Genomic DNA, 21,147 nt, shown 5'->3' with positions numbered 1-21,147 from the left:
TGTACAATACAGCAATACTTTAGTTTAAGGACATTTGATGAACGCAACCAGGCATGTTGATGAATCGCTGAGGAGGTAGAGGAGTGTGCTGTAATGCGTGCATTGTCTCTCTGTCTGTGTGTGTGTGTGTGTGTGTGTGCGTTTCCTACCAACAAGTGCAAACGCCTGACAGTGTCCAACGTCTCTTTAAGGCATTCTATATGTATTCTATAGTCTTAGCTGTGTCTGTATTTCTCAAAGCTGTTTAGAATTAAATGTTTAGAGATGGTGTGATGGTGGCGCAGTGGGTAGTGCTGTTGCCTCACAGCAAGAAGGTCACTAGTTTGAGCCTCGGCTGGGTCAGTTGGCGTTTCTGTGTGGAGTTTGCATGTTCTCCCTGCGTTCGCGTGGGTTTCCTCAGGGTGCTCCGGTTTCCCCCAGTCCAAAGACATGCGGTACAGGTGAATTGGGTAAGCTGAATTGTCTGTAGTGTATGAGTGTGTGTGGATGTTTCCCAGAGATGGGTTGCAGCTGGAATGGCATCCGCTGCGAAAAAACTTGCTGGATAAGTTAGCGGTTCACTCCACTGTGGTGACCCTAGATTAATAAAGGGACTAAGCTGAGAATCCAACATGGAAATCATTTCTGTTTGTTATTGGCATTGATTTTTTTGAAATTCAAATGGCACTAATTTGCCTGTGTTTTTATTTCTGTAATAAATATGGCGTTTCGTGATTAATCATGATTAATTACAACAAAAAGTGTGATTAATTAGGTAATTTTTTAATCAATTGACAGCCCTTAAATGATTTTGAAATGTTTGGTAAAGATCCAAAACACAAACATGTCAGCGAGCAGCGAGTCTTTTCAACAGGAGCATGAAGTATTTAAGAGGTCTCAGATCCAATCGTATGAAGAGAAGACTCACCATTAGTGGACAGGAGGAAATATGCGGCGTTCTGCTGCGGCAGCCATCGGATCTTGTTGATCTTCTCCTCAATCTCCAGGCTTTTCAAGTAGTCAAACTCAGGCTCGTGGCTCTGGAAGGTGCTGTAAACATTGTACTCCCCTCGACGATGAGGCTGGTTCTTACTCTGCAATGATACAGGAGTTCATGGTTCAAACCAAAATGTGAAAAAAGGCCTGTCAATGTTCATTTAATAAAAACGCCACCTTCACAGAGGGGACGATGTTTTAGTTCATTTTGGCTAATTTCAGCTCCTGATGAACAGATAACCAAGAGCATCAAGTGACAGAGGCTCGAGATCTGTTATAAAAGCCAGAGAAATAAAGATTCTGATCATGAGCCATTAAACATTACTATGACTATTCTACTATTCTAAACATTACTATTATTATTATTATGGGTTTTTGAAAATGACCTTTCATGCAGTGTAACACAGCACTAAGTGAATGAAAACGTGCAGGTGAGGTTTAAATCTAAAAGTGCAGCATGTTTAAAACAATTTTTTTTTTTTACGAAATAGTCGACTCAGAGTTGAATGAATAAATCGAGTTGGGTTTGGATCTTGTGCCTGAACGTGCCGCTGTTGATACGGTACATCACCAAATTTGTAGTGCCGGTTTCAGTGGCGTAGCGGACGGGCCCGTAGGGCATGCACTTTGTGGGGGCCCCGCGTCGTCGCGATTTTCAATAATTGAAAATCCGGCAACCGCAATTATCAACCCCCTGGGAACAACTGTGGTCGGACCCAAAGTTCACAGGTCTGTGTTCTCTGAATTCCTCTCAAACGGTGGACTACTTCATACGGATTGCTTGCCTCTGAACCGCGTCATAGCTCATACCATAAAGTTGACTTGATTTCAAGTTTTCTCGACGACCACAACGGAGAAGATGTGCCGCTCTGTTCCTCGCCGCCGGTTCTCATTGAAAATTAATGACTTCCGGCTAATTTGACGCTCTCGCAGCTTGTTTGTGAATGCTACTCCGCGTCATCGCTCCACCCCGCCCCCCTTTCCCGCTCCTTAGTTTGTGATCGCTCCTCAGTTTGTGAAGGCTTCCCCATGTTGTCACTCCACCCTTTCCTCGCATCGTCGCTCCACCGGCCGGTTCCAGTAAAACGTGAACGTGCCTTTCCCTTCCTCTAACAAGCTGTCTGTATAAACACACACACACACACACAAATAGACACACAGCACCAAGCAAGTGACACAAACAGCATCACGCTCTCTCTCATTCACACACACGCGCACACACAACACCAAGCTCTCTCATTCATACACACACACACACACACACAGAGAAAGCAACAGACAAGCTAAACGTAGCATCATGCTCTCTCTCAATCACACACACACATACACATGCTTGCTCACCGATATTGTTAGACCGCCCAAAATACACCAGTTACTGACTGCTCCCGCGTCTGCAGACTGCAGACCTCTACCGCCAACTATTCCGGCATATTTATTCAGCGGATGCCCTTCCAGCCACAACTCAGTATCGGGAAACACCCATACACACTCATTCACACACACACACACACACACACACACACACACACACACACACACACACACACACAAACTACAGCAAATTTATTTTATTTAATGTGTTTGGACAGTGGGGAGTACCACGGGGAAACCCAAGCTAACACGGAGAGAACATGCAAACTCCACACAGAAATGCCATCAGACCTAGCCGAGACTCAAACTAGCGACCTTCTTGCTGTGAGGTGGCCACAATCATTTTCACACAATGAATTCTTCCCATTAATTTCCAAGTCACCAGATGACATATCTCCAGAATCACAATAAATGAAAAACAAAATATCATAACTTCAATAGTTTTCCAATCTTTTGGGGTCTATTTTCATTCATTCATTCATTTTCTTGTCAGCTTAGTCCCTTTATTAATCCGGGGTCGCCACAGCGGAATGAACCGCCAACTTATCCAGCAAGTTTTTACGCAGCGGATGCCCTTCCAGCCACAACCCATCTCTGGGAAACATCCACACACACACTCATACACTACGGACAATTTAGCCTACCTAATTCACCTGTACCACATGTCTTTGGACTGTGGGGGAAACCGGAGCACCTGGAGGAAACCCACGCGAAGGCAGGGAGAACATGCAAACTCCACACAGAAACGCCAACTGAGCCAAGGTTCGAACCAGCGACCTTCTTGCTGTGAGGCGACAGCACTACCTACTACCTACTCACATTGAAGAATGTTCCTCACATTAAAATCTTAAAAAATAAGGAGCGCTCGCTCTACATTAGCATGCTTGAATCTAATTATACTGTACAAAAAGCACATAATTAGCAGCACCCAACAAACGATAATTGGAATTTGAGAGTAAACATTATATGCATATATTAAGTCCCCCTGTGTAGTTCTTCTTCTTTTGGTATTGCTGAAGGCCGTGAAATAGAAGTGATGCGGGTCAGGACCTCAAGGCACAAAGGTGGTCCGGGTTGGAGGAATATCTCAATACTGATCAGAGCGTGGAAACCTTCAGGGTCAGTTTTCACCTTGGGAAGCGTCTAAATCAATAAGCGGAGCTCAGACAGAGCGAGAGAAGACGAGGGTATTAATGGAAACAGATTTCCCCTCAGTGGGAGGAAGGGGGTTAAAGGGGGTCTGAAATGAATCACGGTGTGAGGATTAACAGACACCATGAAATCTCTTTAAAGATGGTGCGAGTGTGAGACGAGGAGGGGCAGACGGCGGCTTTTCTCACTTTTTTTTCTTTTCTTTTCGTGCTGCTAGACAAAACACTGAGGCGTTTTCAGATTCTGAACAGGCTGTGACCCACTAACAAAAACCCAAATTTCTGTCAGCGGTAGTGTAACACTGTATTTACAAAGTGTTGCGAGGCTCATCTGTGCCAATTTTAGATCTGTTCAATAAACTGTCATGTTAAAGTCAGCGTGAATCTGAAGTGGCTGAGGCTTTTATTTCAGTATGTTGATGTACTTCCATTTGAAATGGAATATTAAGTAGGGGGTGGGGCTTTTTTTGCGCATCATTCCCTCAAAACAATCTACAGCAGAGGTGAGCAAACTACAAACACTTTCATCCTGCCTGTGAGCTTTTTTTTTAAGTGCTGCTTCTGTGTAACGGCTTGGTTTCAGAATTAGTAAATTAATGATGCAATACAAATGAACGCCATTAGATGGCAGTATTGCATGCGGTACAGTACAACCCAGTAGAATTAGAACACACTCTCGGATATTAATATGCACTCGACCATTAATGACTGAAAATGAGTCAGGCAAAAAAAAATGTCTCTGAAAGTCGTGTGTTTAAATAAGAAGTGACAACAAAATACTTCTTCACCAATAACGGACAGAAAGCGGTAGGTCTAATATGCCAAGAAAGTATTGCTGTTTTCTACAACCTAAAGGGCCGATCACACCGAACGCGCATTTACGATCCAAAAACACGAGGTACACCGCACTAACTTTTTGTTGGCAAGAAAAAAAATGAGCTTGGTGTGCTTTTTTAATGTCGTTAGGCAACGACTGAATCCGCTAGGTATATTGCGAGAGTGTTGCTGTTGATATTAATATAACTTTATTTTCAGGCTCATTGTTCACATTAACACACTCATAATAACATGACTTAGAATAACAAACACTAAAATTCTTCTTCCGTTTTATCTCATAGTTTTATAGTGATTAATATGAGCACATTAATACAAGCAACAATTAACAATAATTAATAATTAATAACAACAATTAATACAATAAACAATTGCGATTGTTGTGAATTTGACTCAAATTATATACTAATTGCAGGGTAAATGTGTTCATTTTTGTCATAGAATATATTTTCCATGCATACATCCACTTTGAAAAGTTCTTTTATCATAGATGTGTGGTTTCATCAAGTTGTTTGATGATTAATCTGTGTATTCTAAAAGCAGTGCAAATAAGATTATTGTAAATTTGACAATAGTAAACTTTAAGAATTATTTTTAATGTGTTAATTTGAGATTTTTTCTATCAGACATTATCTTTTATATTCTCCACTTTAAAAATTATTACATTATTTATTATTATTATATTTTATAAGCAATAATTTTATCGTTTAATAATAATTGATAAGTAAATATAAATAGCAGTGCAAATTCAATCGACTTGTAAATTTGACTCAATAATAACTATTTTAAAAAATCTGTTTTGTGTTATTGTGACATGTTTCTGTCCGATATGTTCCATGTGTAACAGAGCCCAGCTAGTAGGTGCTGTGCAGGCAAACCTCACTCCTCTGACCTCTAGAGGGCATGGTCTTTAGCCTCTTTGTTAGAGCAACCGACTCCCATGCGGAAGGTCGCCGGTTCGATACCAGCTTGGAGCGGGTTGGGTGGTGTGGGACCAGCGGGGTTGCATTGGTGCCGTGACCCGGATGAGAGTGAGGTTTAGGGGGGTGAGTGTAACAGAGGCTAGCTAGTAAGTGCTGTGCAGGTAAACCTCACTCCTCTGACCTCTAAAGGTGCTCTAGCGACAGACGCTAGAGGCCATGGTGTCTTTAACCTCCTTGTTAGAGCAACTGACTCCCATGCAGAAGGTCGCCGGTTCGATACCAGCTTGGAGCGGGTTGGGTGGTGTGGGACCAGCGGGGTTGCATTGGTGCCGTGACCCGGATGAGAGTGAGGTTTAGGGGGGTGAGTGTAACAGAGGCTAGCTAGTAAGTGCTGTGCAGGTAAACCTCACTCCTCGGACCTCTAAAGGTGCTCTAGCGACAGACGCTAGAGGCCATAGTGTCTTTAACCTCCTTGTTAGAGCAACTGACTCCCATGCAGAAGGTCGCCGGTTCGATACCAGCTTGGAGCGGGTTGGGTGGTGTGGGACCAGCGGGGTTGCATTGGTGCCGTGACCCGGATGAGAGTGAGGTTTAGGGGGGTGAGTGTAACAGAGGCTAGCTAGTAAGTGCTGTGCAGGTAAACCTCACTCCTCTGACCTCTAAAGGTGCTCTAGCGACAGACGCTAGAGGCTATGGTGTCTTTAACCTCCTTGTTAGTGCAATTGACTCCCATGCGGAAGGTCGCCGGTTCGATACCAGCTTGGAGCGGGTTGGGAGGCATGGGACTGGCGGGGTTACACATGCATACTGCCACTATAAATAAAAGTTACTTTTGACATGTGGTTTGTAAAACTTGATGTGGCCCTTGGGTCTAAAAAGTTTGCCCACCACTGCTCTAAAGGCTGCTTTATACCTCTGCGTCGAGTGATCGGTTGTGCATTTATACTTCTGCGTGCTGTTTGTGTTGCTCCGCAATAACACTTCCGCTAGCTGGCAATAGGTTTTGCCATTCGCTGCATAAATATGCTAGAATAATTGTTGGTTCATTCCACTGGGTGACTCCTGATAAATAAGAGACTAAGCTGAAGGAAAATGAATGTATGGTCTGCACTGCCTTACCTCCTGCTCTCTCTGGAAGACCACCACTCGTCCACCTTTGTCTCCAGTGGCCAGCAGTTCTCCTGTCGGGTTGAACTCAACCGTGGATATGATGTCAGCTGTAGGGGCGACACAGAAGATCATATATTAAGCTTTAAAAATGTCCATCTAGTAATATATACTGAGAAAATCTGTGAAATTATAAAAATGTTGATCCCATTTTGGGCTACCCGTCAAGTTAAATTGACAAAAGTGATTGTGTACATACACAGAAACATGTTTAGTACTTATATAACGTTTGTGAAAATAAAATGTCACGATATGGGTGAAATCATGCTCCTGATTTATTCATTGTAACATGTACATTACCTGACACTAGTCTTGTCGCCTATCCATGTATTAAGATCAACAAATAATAACTTCTGGTTGATCATGTGCTACCTGAAGTGGCTTATATGAAAGGCAAAGGCCTCTAGATTACACTTCTTTTACCAAAATAAAATATGATCATGCCTTGATTTTAAGTATTTAATTAGGAGAGTAAGGTCTGACTTTGCTTAGACAAAAGTCTTGTCACTTAACAGAAATAATGTCCAGTATAGAATATAAAGTCATGCTGCAGTGGAAACAGAATGAATATTGTGTATGCCATCATCATGAGCTTGGAGGACTGCATCCATACATCTCTGCAATGACTCAAATCACTGATTAATAGTCATCTGAAATGGCAAAGAAAACGTTCTTGCAGGACTCCCAGAGTTCATCAAAAGTCTTTGGATTCATCTTCAATAGCTCCTCCTTCATCTTACCCCAGACATGCTCAATAACGTTCCTATCTGGAGACTGGGGTGGCCAATCCTGGAGCACCTTGACCTTTTTTGCTTTCAGGAACTTTGGTGTGTAGCGCTTTCCTGCTGAAGAATTTGCCCTGTCCTGTGGTTTGTAATGTAATGGGCAGCCTCGGCTGGGTCAGTTGGCATTTCTGTGTGGAGTTTGCATGTTCTCCCTGCGTTCGTGTGGGTTTCCTCCGGGTGCTCCGGTTTCCCCCACAGTCCAAAGACATGTGGTACAGGTGAATTAGGTAGGCTAAATTGTTCGCAGTGTATGAGTGTGAATAAGTGTGTGTGTGGAGGTTTCCCAGTGATGGGTTGCAGCTGGAAGGGCATCCGCTGCGTAAAAACGTGCTGGATAAGTTGGCGGTTCATTCCGCTGTGGCAGCCCCGGATTAATAAAGGGACTAAGCCGACAAGAAAATGAATGAATTAATATTTCATAAGTAGTACAATTCAACTTGCTCTCCTTTTTAATAGTACAAAATGTGATTAAATCATTTAATTGAGTGTAGAAAAACTACAAAATAATTTTCTGAGGGGAAAAATAAAGAAAGAAAAAAGAGAATTTCAGAACTGGATGGTTTACTGCTGTTCTGAGATCAGGCTGTGTCATGTCAAATGTGACGAAACCCCCCGTCCATCGATATCCCATTGATATGTAAATCTCTCCAAATGTCACGCACCACCATTTTATCCCACCAGATCTCATCTTCTGAAGGCAGAAAGACCTGAGGAGCTTAGATACAACACAAGAAAAAAAGACTAAGAGATTCTATGCTGACAAGAGATCGCATTGGATGAACAGCACACAGATAACATGATCTATCCATGACATACTAAGAGATTTCAGGCCATCGACATCAATGACAAAATCCCCTTTACATGTTCATGAAGCACAATATTAAAGATCAGACACTCAACTCCCACACCACTCTTGCCTGAAAACAAACAGCAACAGCAAAAAGATGAAATAATGATTGTCTTGATACTAACTATATTGAATCTAACATTGAAGAAGAAGAGCTGCACCAACACAATAAGTCAAGTGACTGGATTTCCTTTTAGGTTAATGTTTCTAGTTACAGTAGGGGAAATAAGTATTGAACACGTCACCAATTTTTTTTTTTTAAAGGTGCCTTTGACGCTAGGGCTGTGCAATTAATCAAAAATATATAATGCCTAAAGGGGTTAATAATATTGACCTTAAAAGAGGTTTCAAAATATTTAAACCTGCTTTTACTCTAGCCAAAACAAATAAGACTTTCTCCAGAAGAAAAAATATTATAGGGAATACTGTGAAAAATTCCTTGCTCTGTTAAACTTCATTTGGGAAATGTTTATTTAAAAAAAAATCTCAGGAGCGCTAATAATTTTGACTTCAGCTGTTGATCGTTTTGAATAATCGTGATTAGAATTATGACCAAAATAATCGCGATTATGATTTTTCCCAAAATCAAGCAGCCCTAGACGCTCAAGAATGAAAAGTTTTTGGGAAATGGTGCACTCCGCCATCAAAGATATTTTTGATCTTCATATTCCTAAGATAGATAGATAGATAGATTATATATATATATATATATATATATATATATATATATATATATATATATATATATAGATGCTAGGGCTGTGCAATTAATCAAAAATATATATTGCCTAAAGGGTTTAATAATATTGACCTTAAAAGAGGTTTCAAAATATTTAAACCTGCTTTTACTCTAGCCAAAACAAAACAAATAAGACTTTCTCCAGAAGAAAAAATAATATAGGAAATACTGTGAAAAATTCCTTGCTCTGTTAAACATAATTTGGGAAATATTAATTTTTCTCAAAAAAAAATAAAACAAATATATATATATATATATATATATATTGGCAACAAGTAAAAAAGCTATAACCCGAAAATGGTATAAAGATCAGCCCCCAACTTAAGACGAATGGTTCAAAATTATAGCAGAAGTTGAGGAAATGGAACAAATGACACATGCACTTTGATTACAGTTAGAGCTCTTTAAAAAGAAATGGAGTAAATGGCTGGCTTTCTCCACAATGACAGTATAATTATTCATAATTGAACATTTACATTTATTTTCTCATTTAGTTTTCAGTTTCTTTATGGGCTGCGCCACAGTAGGAATAAAAAAGTTTGGTCCCACTTTATATTGTGGCCTTAATTAATATGTACTTACACTGAACTTAATAATTTGTTACAATGTACTTATTGTGTAAATACATGTTTTTACATTGTACTTACGCTTGATTAAATACCTGCATGTAATTACATCTGTAATTAATTTCTGTAATTACATTTGTAATTATACCCGAACCCTCCCTTAAACCCACCAATACCATCAATCCTGTCCATAACTTGACCTGTGTCTTAACTTAAAAGCACCAGAAGTGCTTTACAATACATTTTCAACACGTTAAGTACATTGTATTTATTTTTTGATGCAAGTACAAAGTAGTTAAGGACATTTAATATAAAGTGGGACCAAAATTTAAAAAAAAAAACAGTCGCAGTTTCCGGTTCCGGTATAAAATATGATTGGAAATACTGTGAAATTTTCCTTGTGCTGTTAAACGTCAGTTAAAAACAACATTTGAAACAAAAATTCACAGGAGGGCGAATAATTTTGACTTTGACTGTTTATAGCTAAGTGCTTTTAACGCAGCGGCCTTATCACCGGTTTTCAGAACATTTCTCTTTCAGTCGCCAACAAGCTCTGAACTGTAAGTGACCCAGATCCAAACCTACAATGATTCTTGACACTTCAAAGAGCTGCATAGCTGGACGGCTCCCATTGTGGGACAACACTGTGTCTAATCGCCAGGCCACCGGCAGAAAAAAGTGGGCCAGGGTGGGATGCTTTATTAACGCAGCCCCATCACTGACAGAAACCCCCCCAAAACAGCAAATTTAGCTTCTTTCACATAGGTATTTGTGTGTATTATGTTAAGCGTTTACAGCTATCATTCAATCTTTTAAACTGTGCTTTGTTGTGTTTAGAGAACATGAACGTTACATGACTCAATTCTGGGCAGCACAGAAAACAATTAGTACATGCTGTTCTCGTAAGGGGTGGATGGTTTCTAGGGATGGGAGTAAAAAAAAATTTATCATTATTCTTCCTTTAGCGATTCTGTTTCCAAATAACATTGTGATGATGAGGGATACGTATGCTTAAGAATTTGGTTAATTTCTGAACAAATTAAAGGTGCCATATACTGCATTGATTCAATAAGCTACATTTTTTTCTGATATAGTAGGTATATGGCTTAGATAATTAAAAAAGAAAATCTCCTTAAACGGTTTTATATGCTCATTTATTACTCCATAAATATCGCCTACAATCAGAAGGTCCCTAATTGACCATATTTGGATCGGTCGTGAATATTAACTGCAGCTCTCATAGACAGAAGCACACACACACACCAACACACAGCATGATGTGGGCAGAACGCGGGCAATATGATAAGAATTTATTTGTCAAAAAACTAAACAAAGTCGAAGTAGTAAACAATCTGCTGCTCCCGTTTTCAAAATAAAAGTCCTGCATACAAGTTAAGGTCCCACTTTATATTGTCGCTTATACATGTGAACTTACATGGGTTAACTAGATGTGTAAGTAGTATGTAACTACAATGTATGTACACACTGGTACATACATACTACTTACACATCTAGTTACCATGTAAGTTCACATGTATAAGCGACTACAAAATGGGACCCAAGTTAAAAATAAACGTAACAATAACTAAGAGATGTAAATGATCATTGTTGTCTCACCAGAAAACATTGTGGCTTGTCAAACGCAACCTGAGGCATGCATATTAATAATTACATACACGGTCCACTAGGCTACATGAGATTCTCTGACCCAGTCAGTCAAAATTCGTCAGGTCCAAAATGTTTCTGAAATGACGATAACACAGAGCATTAAATCACTTTGCCCATGCTTTGAATCGCTTTAGTCATGTGACCTGGGTGTTTCAAATCACTTTAGTCACATGACCTGGGTGTTTTAGATCATGTTTCAGTGCAGTGTTTAGAAACACTTGTGCTTCAAGATCTTGACACTGTCAAAACTTCAGTTTCACGTCAGCCATCCCTACTTATTAGTAGATACAAAAACTGCCATTAAAGATTTAGTAGAAAAGGCTTGTTTCCAGGCCTTGCCTGAAAGTATTACCCAGCCATTTGTTAGACAAAAGACTAGTGGTTGGTCGTTATTGGCGCTAATGTGCTGTCGATGGTAAATGGAAGTCAAACTGGTGAACCATCTGACAAACAGACGCAAATAAGGAGTAAGGACTAGTGAGAATTGTTGATTTGAATAATGCACGCCGAATGGAAAGACTTTCGCATTTTGTGATGTGTGTGTGTGTGTGTGTGTACGGTCCTTTACTGACAGTCGCGTGTGTGGATCTAGTTGGAAAATATGGAGAAAAGTCCTACGTGACGGTAACAGTTTGATTGCGGTGTTTACTTCAATAATGCCACTAATATCTGCATACTCCACATGTCCTGAATACATTTCTATTTAGTTCAGTTAAGACTTTAGTCATTGCAAGGCAGACCTGCCAGTGCCAAGCTTTGAGATTTTACATTGATTACAGCACACAGTATTTAGCTGTTCATAAAGGGTCGTATGTGTTTCCATGATTAACGGGGTTTGTTGAATGTTTTTCCCCGCGATGCTGTCAGGGCCGATACAGCAAAGCTGTTTGTGTGCAGCAAGCATTTTTGTCGGGAGAGCAGTACGAGAATCGGAGAATGGTGGACGTTGTCTTTTATCAGGAGTTCGTTCACATTTAAAAACATCGCCGTGCTGCTGTGTTCGCCTAAACCCTTTAGATTATCAGCAGGGCTAATGGTTAAAATAGACAGGGCAGGAGACCTGCTGCACTGAGTCTGCATTCAGACCTGGTGATTGAGGAGGGGAGAAGTCCTCATTTGTAGTGTTTATATGAACACGATTATCTTTATAATGATATAAATTGTGATTGTGTGTATATGAAATTATGAATAACAAATGTAGCAGGGCATTAAATTACTGTTCACTTCTTTGCATTTTAACTTCGTAAACAAATAAAATCATGCGTCTCCTCTTGGTTTGTGTCTAATTTTTTGAGCTAACTAACAACACAACAGTTGTTCGATCCCTCCTTCTCCTCTGCTGGCCACGCCCACTCCTGCCCTTTGCTCGTGGAGCTCCACGCCCATTATGATGCATCTGTTGAAAAAATTCTGAGGTAGACCTGAACCGAATCAGTAGGTGTCATGGCCCTTTAAGAAAAAAATATGCCAAATTGAAGTAAGTTTTGCCTTAAAACAAGCTAAATAATCTGCTAATGGGGGTTAGCAAAAAAATCTTGTTTCTCCATTTGACATACGATTATTTTACTCACCCTGTTGGCATATTATTCAGCTTATTTCAATAAAAAACTCCCTCAATTACAACATATTCGTTCTGAAAAACACGACAATATTTTCTGCTCGTCTAGGAAATGCTTCTTGTTTTAAGAGCTTTGAGATATTTGGACTAGAAACAAGACATTTTCTGCAATGTTTACCTCCAGCTATCTAGCTTTACTGGATATTTCTAGGTATTCTCGTCTCACTCAGAACCAAGGTCTTAAAATAACATACGATTCTGAGCTCTTCCCTAGCACACAATAACCATTTGAGGATCGTGAGCAGAGCACACTCCCACATCATTGTATCCTAGACGTCAACCCCGAACGTTAAAAGACGGTTTCAGTTCAAAGTTCATTAGCGATCTCTACTTCTGACTCCTACCGATTCCTACCTTTGACACATCTTCCTTGGTCTTCCTCAAGAAGATGCATCTGTTTCTCTGGATTCGAGATCTACTGCAATCCTTACTGCCAAAAGGAAGGCTTGTTTCTGCTGCAGCTTCTGCTGTCTCTCTCTCTCTCTCTGTCTCTATCTCACAGGTAACTCTATTTTGTGCTACGTATCGTCTCACATTTCGCTAGCTCTCCCCACACAATCTCAAAAGCAGTCCAGCGCTCCCGCAATAGTCAGCTTGGAGTCATTTGCATAAATCCCAAACAAACACGGAAGAAATGACTTGTAAATATTTGCTTTCATCCATTTCGAGGAAAGGAAGATGGAGAGAGGAGCCAGAGATGGAGAGATGGAAGGAAGCAGGGATTGAAAAGGCTTGTTTTTTTTTCACCCCGATACACCTCTCTGGGCTTTTATATTGTCTGCATGGTGAATTTAAGTGCAGCGTTTCCATGACAACCGCTCCTTGGACTAAAACAAGCGATGTGTGCGATTCCTGCAAAGACTTTGTTCATGTGGTGTGAACTGGCATCGTACTGACAGAATTTAGAGCAGTCTGGCAAATTCTGCCCAAAGTCTGCATCATACAGTGTCTGAAAAAATGTATATAAAATATAATTTATTTTTTTTTAATAAAAATTGATTTGAGATTCAAATTTTTAAAAATAATTTTCCAAAAATCATGTTTCAGATTTGAATATGGAAGATTTGTGACTTTAACATCTTTTTTATAAATTCATGAAAAATTATGCAAAAAATATGAAATGCTGTGTATATGTATAATATTTTTAAACTAATAAAATACATACGTATACACTTTATTAGCTAACACAAATTTCTAATCAGCATGGCAGCAACATGGCAGACATAGTCAATCTGCTGCGGTTCAAACCGAGCATCTGATCTGGGCTGGTCTGAGTATTTCAGAAACTGCTGATTTACTGGGATTTTCACTCACAACCATGTCTATACACTGCAAAAAATGCTTTTCTTGCTTAGATTTTTTGTCTTGTTTCTACTCTAAATATCTAAAAATTTTTATATCAAGAGGCATTTTCTAGACAAGCAAAACATATTGTCTTGTTTTGAGAAATAATATGCCAATAACAAGTGAGCTTTTCCTTAAAACAAGCAAAATAATCTGCCAATGGGGTAAGCAAAATAATCTTGTTTTTTCTTTTGACGTAAGATTATTTTGCTTACCCCATTGGCAGATTATTTTGCTTGTTTTAAGGAAAAACTCACTTATTATTGGCATATTATTTCTCAAAACAAGACAATATGTTTTGCTTGTCTAGAAAATTCTTCTTGGTTTAGGAATTTTCAGATATTTGGACTAGAAACAAGACAACAAATCTAAGTAAGAAAAGCATTTTTTGCAGTGTAGGGTTTACAGAAAATGATGTGAAAAAGAGAAAATATCCAGTGAGCGGCAGTTCTTGGGGCGCAAATGCCTTGTTGATGCCAGAGATCAGAGGAGAATGGCCAGACTGATTCCAGCTGATAGAAAGGCTACAGTAACTCAAATAAGCACTCGTTACAACTGAGGTCTGCAGAAGAGCATCTCTGAACACACAACACGTCCAACCTTGGGGCAGATGGGCTACAGCAGCAGAAGACCACAACAGGTGCTACTCCTGTCAGCTAAGAACAGGAAACTGAGGCTGTAATTCACACAGGCTCACCAAAACTGGACAATAGAAGATTGAAGAAACGTTGCCTGCTCTGATGAGTCTCGATTTCTGCTGCAACATTCGGATGGTAGTGTCAGAATTTGGCATTAACAACTTAAAATTATGGATTCATCCTGCCTTGTATCAACAGTTCAGGCTTCTGGTGGTGGTGTAATGGTGTGGGGGGTATTTTCTTGATACACTTTGGGCCCATTAGTACCAATTGAGCATCATGTCAATGCCACAGCCTACCTGAGTGTTTTTGCTGACCATGTCTGTCCATCCCTTTATGACCACAGTGTACCCATCATCTCATGGCTACTTCCAGCAGGATGACACACCATGTTATAAAGCGTGTTTCTTGAACATTATAATGAGTTCACTGTACTCAAATGGCCTCCACAGTCACCAGATCTCAATCCAATAGAGCACCTTTGGGATGTGGTGGAACGGGAGATTCGCATCATGGATGTGCAGCCGACAAATCTGCAGCAACTGTGTGATGCTATCATGTCAATATGGACCAAAATCTCTGAGGAATATTTCCAGTACCTTGTTGAATCTATGCCACAAAGAATTAGGGCAGTTCTGAAGGCAAAAGAGGATCCAACCTGGTACAAGTAAGGTGTACCTTATAAAGTGTCAAGTGAATTTATTGTGCCATTATATATTATATATATAATCAGCTAATCAAGCTCTTTCTAGGTATACTAGAAACTTCCAGGTAGGTGTGCTGAGGGAAGTTAGAGCTAAACTATGCAGGACACCGGCCCTCCAGAACCGAGTTTGGAGACCCCTGGTTTAAATGTATTGTCCTGGTAGAAAAATAAACTTAACATTTAAAATCGTGCTACTGATTTTCTATTCATTTTGTCAATTCAGGATTAGCATGGCCTACTGTATGCACCACAATTCAGCAACATCTGTAAGACAGATTAAGAGCAGTCACTCCTTTTTTTAGAGCAGAAAGCAGCACAATCTCTCTGCATGAAAAAGGGAACGTTATACTGAAAGCTTGGCAAACACTGTCGCTCCATGACAGAAGCAAAGCCACTGTGCTTTGATTTAATGGTGTTCTTTCTGAGTGCCAGTGAACATTTACAGTAACGCTACTGAATTTTTGCCAGTCGCCATCTTCTAGATCTTACAGTCCACATATTTTTAAATTAGAGGTGAAGTCAGAAGTATTAGTCCCCCTGCATATTTCCCCCAATTTCTATTGAACGGAATGAAGATTTTTCTTCAACACATCTCTAATAACTGATTTATTTTCTCTTTGCCATGATGACAGTACATAATATTTGACTAGATAGTTTTCAAGACACTTCTATACAGCTTAAAGTGACATTTAAAGGCTTAACTAGGTTAATTAGGGTAATTAGGCAAGTGATTTTATAATGATGGTTTGTTCTGTAGACATTAAAAAATAATATTGCTTTAAGGGGCTTATAATTTTGACCTTAAAATGCTTCTTTTTAAATTTAAAACTGCTTTTAAACTAGCCGAAATAAAACAAACAATTCTTTCTCCAGAAAAAGAAAATATAGTAAATACTGTGAAAAATCCTCGCTCTGTTAAACATCATTTGGGAAATGTTTAAAAAAGAATAATAATTTTGACTTCAACTGTATCTCTCACTCATGTAAAGAAAGGGCAAGCATGGTTAGTGACCCACTTGGACAGTCAAACACACACATCCTGTCCATCGGAGGCAATCACACTAGCAGAACAACAGTGTATGTGCAGCATTTCCGAGCACACAAAGACTGATGGTAGTGTTGTAAGGGGGCGGCGGCTGGGTTTGGGGGGATGGAATAATTACATTGGAATCATATTCCAGTTCCTCGCGGAAACAGAATTCTAAATGAGTTCTCAAAGACGCAAAACACGCTGACCTAATTAGGCCCCTGGAGTACGCAATTTTTGACTACTTATCTCTGCATTCTTTTCTGCATGTTATCAGCAGGGAAGGTGCTGAGCGTTCAGAACCCATCCGAACATTCAGAAGAAGATGTTCGGAGACAACCTATTCATTCATTCATTCATTCATTCATTCATTCATTTTCCTTCAGCTTAGTCCCTTTATCAAGGGTCGCCACAGTGGAATGAACCGCTATTCCAGCATATGTTTTTTTAAGCAGCGCATGCCCTTCCAGCCAAAACCAAAGCCAATGGCATTTCAGCCAAAGACTGTAAATACTAATGTACATTTCAACATTTAAAAAAAAATCTTTTTTTCACATTGTCATTATGGGGTATTGTGTGAAGAATTTTGAGGAAATAAATGAATTTCATTTATTTCGGAATAAGGCTGCAACATAAAATATGTGGAAAAAGTGAAGCGCTATGAATTCTTTCCGGATGCACTGTAAACTCCAAACGCAAAAGAATGTTAGCTTAGCAACATGCTAACTGCTAACTCCGTGCTAAATCTTAACTGCAAACTTGCATGTATGTTACTATAGCATAGCAACATGCTAACTTCAAGCTCAAAAGTATGTTAGCTTAGTAACATGCTAACTACAGTTGAAACCAGAAGTTTACATACACTGAATAAAAAGGCACATAACCAATTAAAAAAAAAATCAGATGTTATTGTGACTAAACTTTTTCTCTTTTAGGTAAGTTAGGATTATCAGATTAGTTTCTGTTATGCTTAATAGCAGAATAATGAGAGAGATATTTTTTGAGAAATTGTTATAACTTTTCTTGAAAGTCAAGTTTACATACAATAAGATTAAGCTCAGATGATGATGTCAAGGTTTTGGAAGTTTCTGATTGGCTAATTGACAACATTTGAGTTAATTGGAGGCACAACTGTAGAATAGTATTTAAGGAAAACCTCAAACACACTGCTTCCTTGTATGACAGCATGGGAAAATCAACAAGCCAGAATCAACAAAAAAACCCAATTAGCTAAATTACACTGGGGAAAAGACTCATTTTTGGAGACATGTCCTGTGGTCTGATGAAACTAAGATTGAACTGTTTGACCATAGTGACCAGTGGTACATTTGGAGGACAAAGGGGAAACCTTACAAGCCTAGGAACACCATCCCAACTGTGAAGTATGGGGGCGGCAGCATCATGTTGTGGGGCTGTTTTGCTGCAGGAGGGACTGGTCCACTTCACAGCATAGTTGGCATCATGAAGAAAGAACATAATGTAGAAATACTGAAGCAACATCTCAAGACATCAGCCAGGAAATTACAACTTGGCCACAAATGGGTCTTCCAAACAGACCATGACCCTAAGCATACTGCCAGATTAGTTCAAATGTGCTTTAAGAACAACGGAGTGAATGTTTTGGAGTGGCCATCACAAAGCCCTGATCTCAATCCTATAGAAAATGTGTGGGCAGAGTTGAAAAAGCTTGTGCGAGCAAGACAGCCTACGAATCTGACTCAGTTACACCAATTCTGTCAGGAGGAATGGGCCAAAATGCCTTCAAACTATTGTGAGAAGCTTGTGGAAGGAGACCCAAAACATTTTACCTAAGTTATACAGTTTAAAACCAAAGCTAAAAAAATACCAAGGAAATGTATGTAAACTTTTGACTATCTAGAAATTACTAAAAAATTCTCCAAAAAAAATAAACAAATTCTCTCATTAGTCTGGCATTTAGCAAATGTAAATCATTTAGGTAATCCTAACAGACCTAAAATAGTAAACGTTTAGTCTGATTTACCATCAAACTTTTTTTTTTAAAATGGTTATGTTCCTTTTTTTTTAGAGTGTATGTAAACTTCTGGTTTCAACTATATGTTTGATTTCAACAGAATGTTTCGATGATATTATATTTAGTTTATATTATATTTGTAAAATGCAACTTGGCTATTTCAGATCAAATGTTTTGTTTTAGCAGAGAATAAGAGGCAGTGCAGTTTTGTCACAGAGCTGCTTAATTTCATCTTCCCCTCTTGATTTGCTCTCCTCTAAGATTGTTTGCCAGCATGTGTGTCCACCCTGACAATATCATCTCATGCCATATGTTACATTGAGATTTCATTTTGCTTTTGTTATTGAAGTGTGTATCCATCAATTTCACACCAACTCTATCTTTCCAGGTGGATCAGAGTGGAAAAAAATAAATCAAAAAGGGAGTGAAGCCCTGCAAATGCAGCTGGGTCAGAGGTCACCGTGATGTGCAGGAGCAGACTGTCCTCAAATGAAACCCTTTTTCTAATAACACACGCAGACGACTTCAGGGCTGCAATAAAACAAGCCGACCCATATAGCAGACGCTGTCATCTCTCATATGATTAAACATAAATGCAGGAGATTGGCTATCTGGCTATCTTTGACTCCTCAGATTGGATCCCTTGATGTCTTCAATGCTCGGAAGATGAAGGGCTGGAATTAGCATAGAGAGGACGCAGATAATGCTGCATTCACAACTGTGCTAAAATTGAAATCTGGAGGGTGACCAGGACAAATGCAGAAAAGGAGGTTTCGTTATGAAAATGAAAGTGGGGGTGAGGTGAAATGCCTTTCGTTTTGCTTCAAAGTGCCAGAAAATCATTTTCAGAAAAGACGCATGGCTTGCCACAATATCTCCAGCCTAGCTTTGATAGCATGCGTATAGTTTGTCAGGATATATTTAAGAGAAAAAGATTAAATATTAGCAGCGAAAGCCTCAGATTTGATCATGCTCGCTAGAATCGAATGTGATTTAAAAACAAAAAATTATTTTAAGCACTGCGTACCCGGTACCAGAGGCCCCATGGATCAACAATGCATAGTGTATGAGTGCGTGTGAATGTGAGAGTGTATGGGTGTTTCCCAGTACTGGGTAGCGGCTGGAAGGGCATCTGCTGTGTTTGCCGGCAGCTAGCGCTCTGCAAATCGCACATGGTTGCCCACTGAAGCTAAGCAGGGCTGCCCCCGGTCAGTACCTGGATGGGAGACCACATGAAAAAGCTAGGTTGCTGCTGTAAGTGATGTTGGTAAGGCCAGCTGGGGGTGCCTAACCTGCGGTCTGTGTGGGTCCTAATGCCCCAGTATAGTGATAGGGACTCTACACTGCTCAGTGAGTGCCGTCTTTCGAATTTAAACTGAGGTCCCGACTCTCCGTGGTTGTTAAAAATCCCAGGATGTCCTTCGGAAAAGAGTAGGGGTTTATCTCCGGCCAAATCTGCCCCCCCCCCATATCATATTTGGCTTCATCACTCAGTCTCCTCTCCACCAATCAGATGGTTTGTGGTGTGCGGTCTGATGCAAAATATCTGCCGTCACGTCATCCAGGTGGATGCTGCACACTGGTGGTGGATCAGGAGATTTTCCCCCCCATTGTGTAAAGCGCTTTGAGTGCCCAGAAAAGCGCAATATAAATGTAAAGAATTATTAATATTATTATTATTAAAACATATCCCGGAATAGTTGGTAGTTCATTCCGCTGTGGCGAAGGGACTGAGCCAATGGAAGGGACTAAGCCATTGAAAATTAACAAATGAATTTTGAGTTTGAACTTGGCTAAAGCTTCACTTACCCTAAATTTGAGTATAAAAATTTGAGAACCCCTCTCCTCAAACATTTCCTAGGGGATCCCTAAGATGTTCCAAGGTAAGCCGAGAGATATAGGCAAATCAGATTTTTTTTTTTTTCAGATCTGATTTGTTTTTGCATTGCTGTTCACATTGTTGTTATAAATGTGGCCAATATCAGATTTGCAGTGTGAACAGATCATGGTCCTAAACCGACCCGCATGCACAAAAGTACATTACTGAGAGCACAAAATGTCTAATTATGCACACAGTGTGTATACCGTATAAAGTAAGCATGTTATTAAATTATGCTTAATATAATTATTGCCCTTTTTACAGACAACCGTGGTGTATTTCATGAACTGTAAAGGGCTCTTCAGCAACTACTGACCCTAAGCATACTGCCATATTAGTTCAAATGTGCTTTAAGAATGACAGAGTGAATGTTTTGGAGTGGCCATCACAAGGCCCTGATCTCAATCCTATAGAAAATGTGTGGGCAGAGTTGAAAAAGCTTGTGCGAGCATGACAGCCAACAAATCTGACTCAGTTACACCAATTCAGTCAGGAGGAATGGGCCAAAATTCCTTCAAACTATTGTGTGAAGCTTGTGGAAGGAGACCCAAAACATTTTACCAAAGTTATACAGTTTAAAAGCAAAGCTAAAATGTTCCTTTTTTTTAAGAGTGTATCTAAACTTCTGGTTTCAACTGTAAGTGATCAAAAAGAAAATAAATGGCACACACATTTTAAAGTACCACCCATTTCAATCAAGAAATTGTAAATGAAACCATCAAAATGCATTATTATTAATATTAAAGCTGTTGTTTTCACCTTAGAAAATACCATGACATTTAGAACATCCATGCATTTTGACATGATTTGGTTATATAACATAAATAAACAGAAACTCAATAATGTGCCTTTAATAATCCCTTAATTCAGATATCATCTAGTTGCGCAAGTCGATTTATACGTACAGAAATAAAGG

General features: G+C 39.6%; 1 protein-coding gene and 1 long non-coding RNA gene across 7 annotated transcripts in view; one reads left to right on the top strand and one right to left on the bottom strand.

The window, feature by feature from the left end:
* ppp2r2bb (protein phosphatase 2, regulatory subunit B, beta b) overlaps positions 1-21,147 on the bottom strand; it is a 133,373-nt gene that overhangs the window by 25,942 nt on the left and 86,284 nt on the right. For 4 of the 6 annotated variants that reach the window (XR_015519629.1, XR_015519630.1, XM_087299979.1 and 1 more), the window contains 2 exon segments: positions 6,374-6,471; positions 908-1,073 (listed from right to left, as the gene is read on the bottom strand). Coding sequence is in view for 3 of the 6 variants with exons in the window: in XM_087299979.1 (XP_087156105.1) it covers positions 908-1,073; positions 6,374-6,471 (264 nt within the window). In the remaining 3 variants the exon portion in view is untranslated. 6 annotated transcript variants of the gene reach the window in all.
* On the top strand, positions 13,496-20,513 carry LOC147838969 (uncharacterized). The gene is made up of 3 exons (XR_015520794.1): positions 13,496-13,964; positions 14,383-17,211; positions 18,453-20,513. It is a non-coding gene; the product is annotated as an uncharacterized LOC147838969 (long non-coding RNA).

The sequence above is a fragment of the Danio rerio genome, chromosome 21 (genome assembly GCF_052040795.2).
Source record: "Danio rerio strain M-AB ecotype USA chromosome 21, GRCz13ab, whole genome shotgun sequence".
NCBI lineage: Eukaryota > Metazoa > Chordata > Actinopteri > Cypriniformes > Danionidae > Danio > Danio rerio.
The sequence above is the reverse complement of the archived record's forward strand: the minus strand, read 5'-3'. Positions and strand labels throughout refer to the sequence as shown.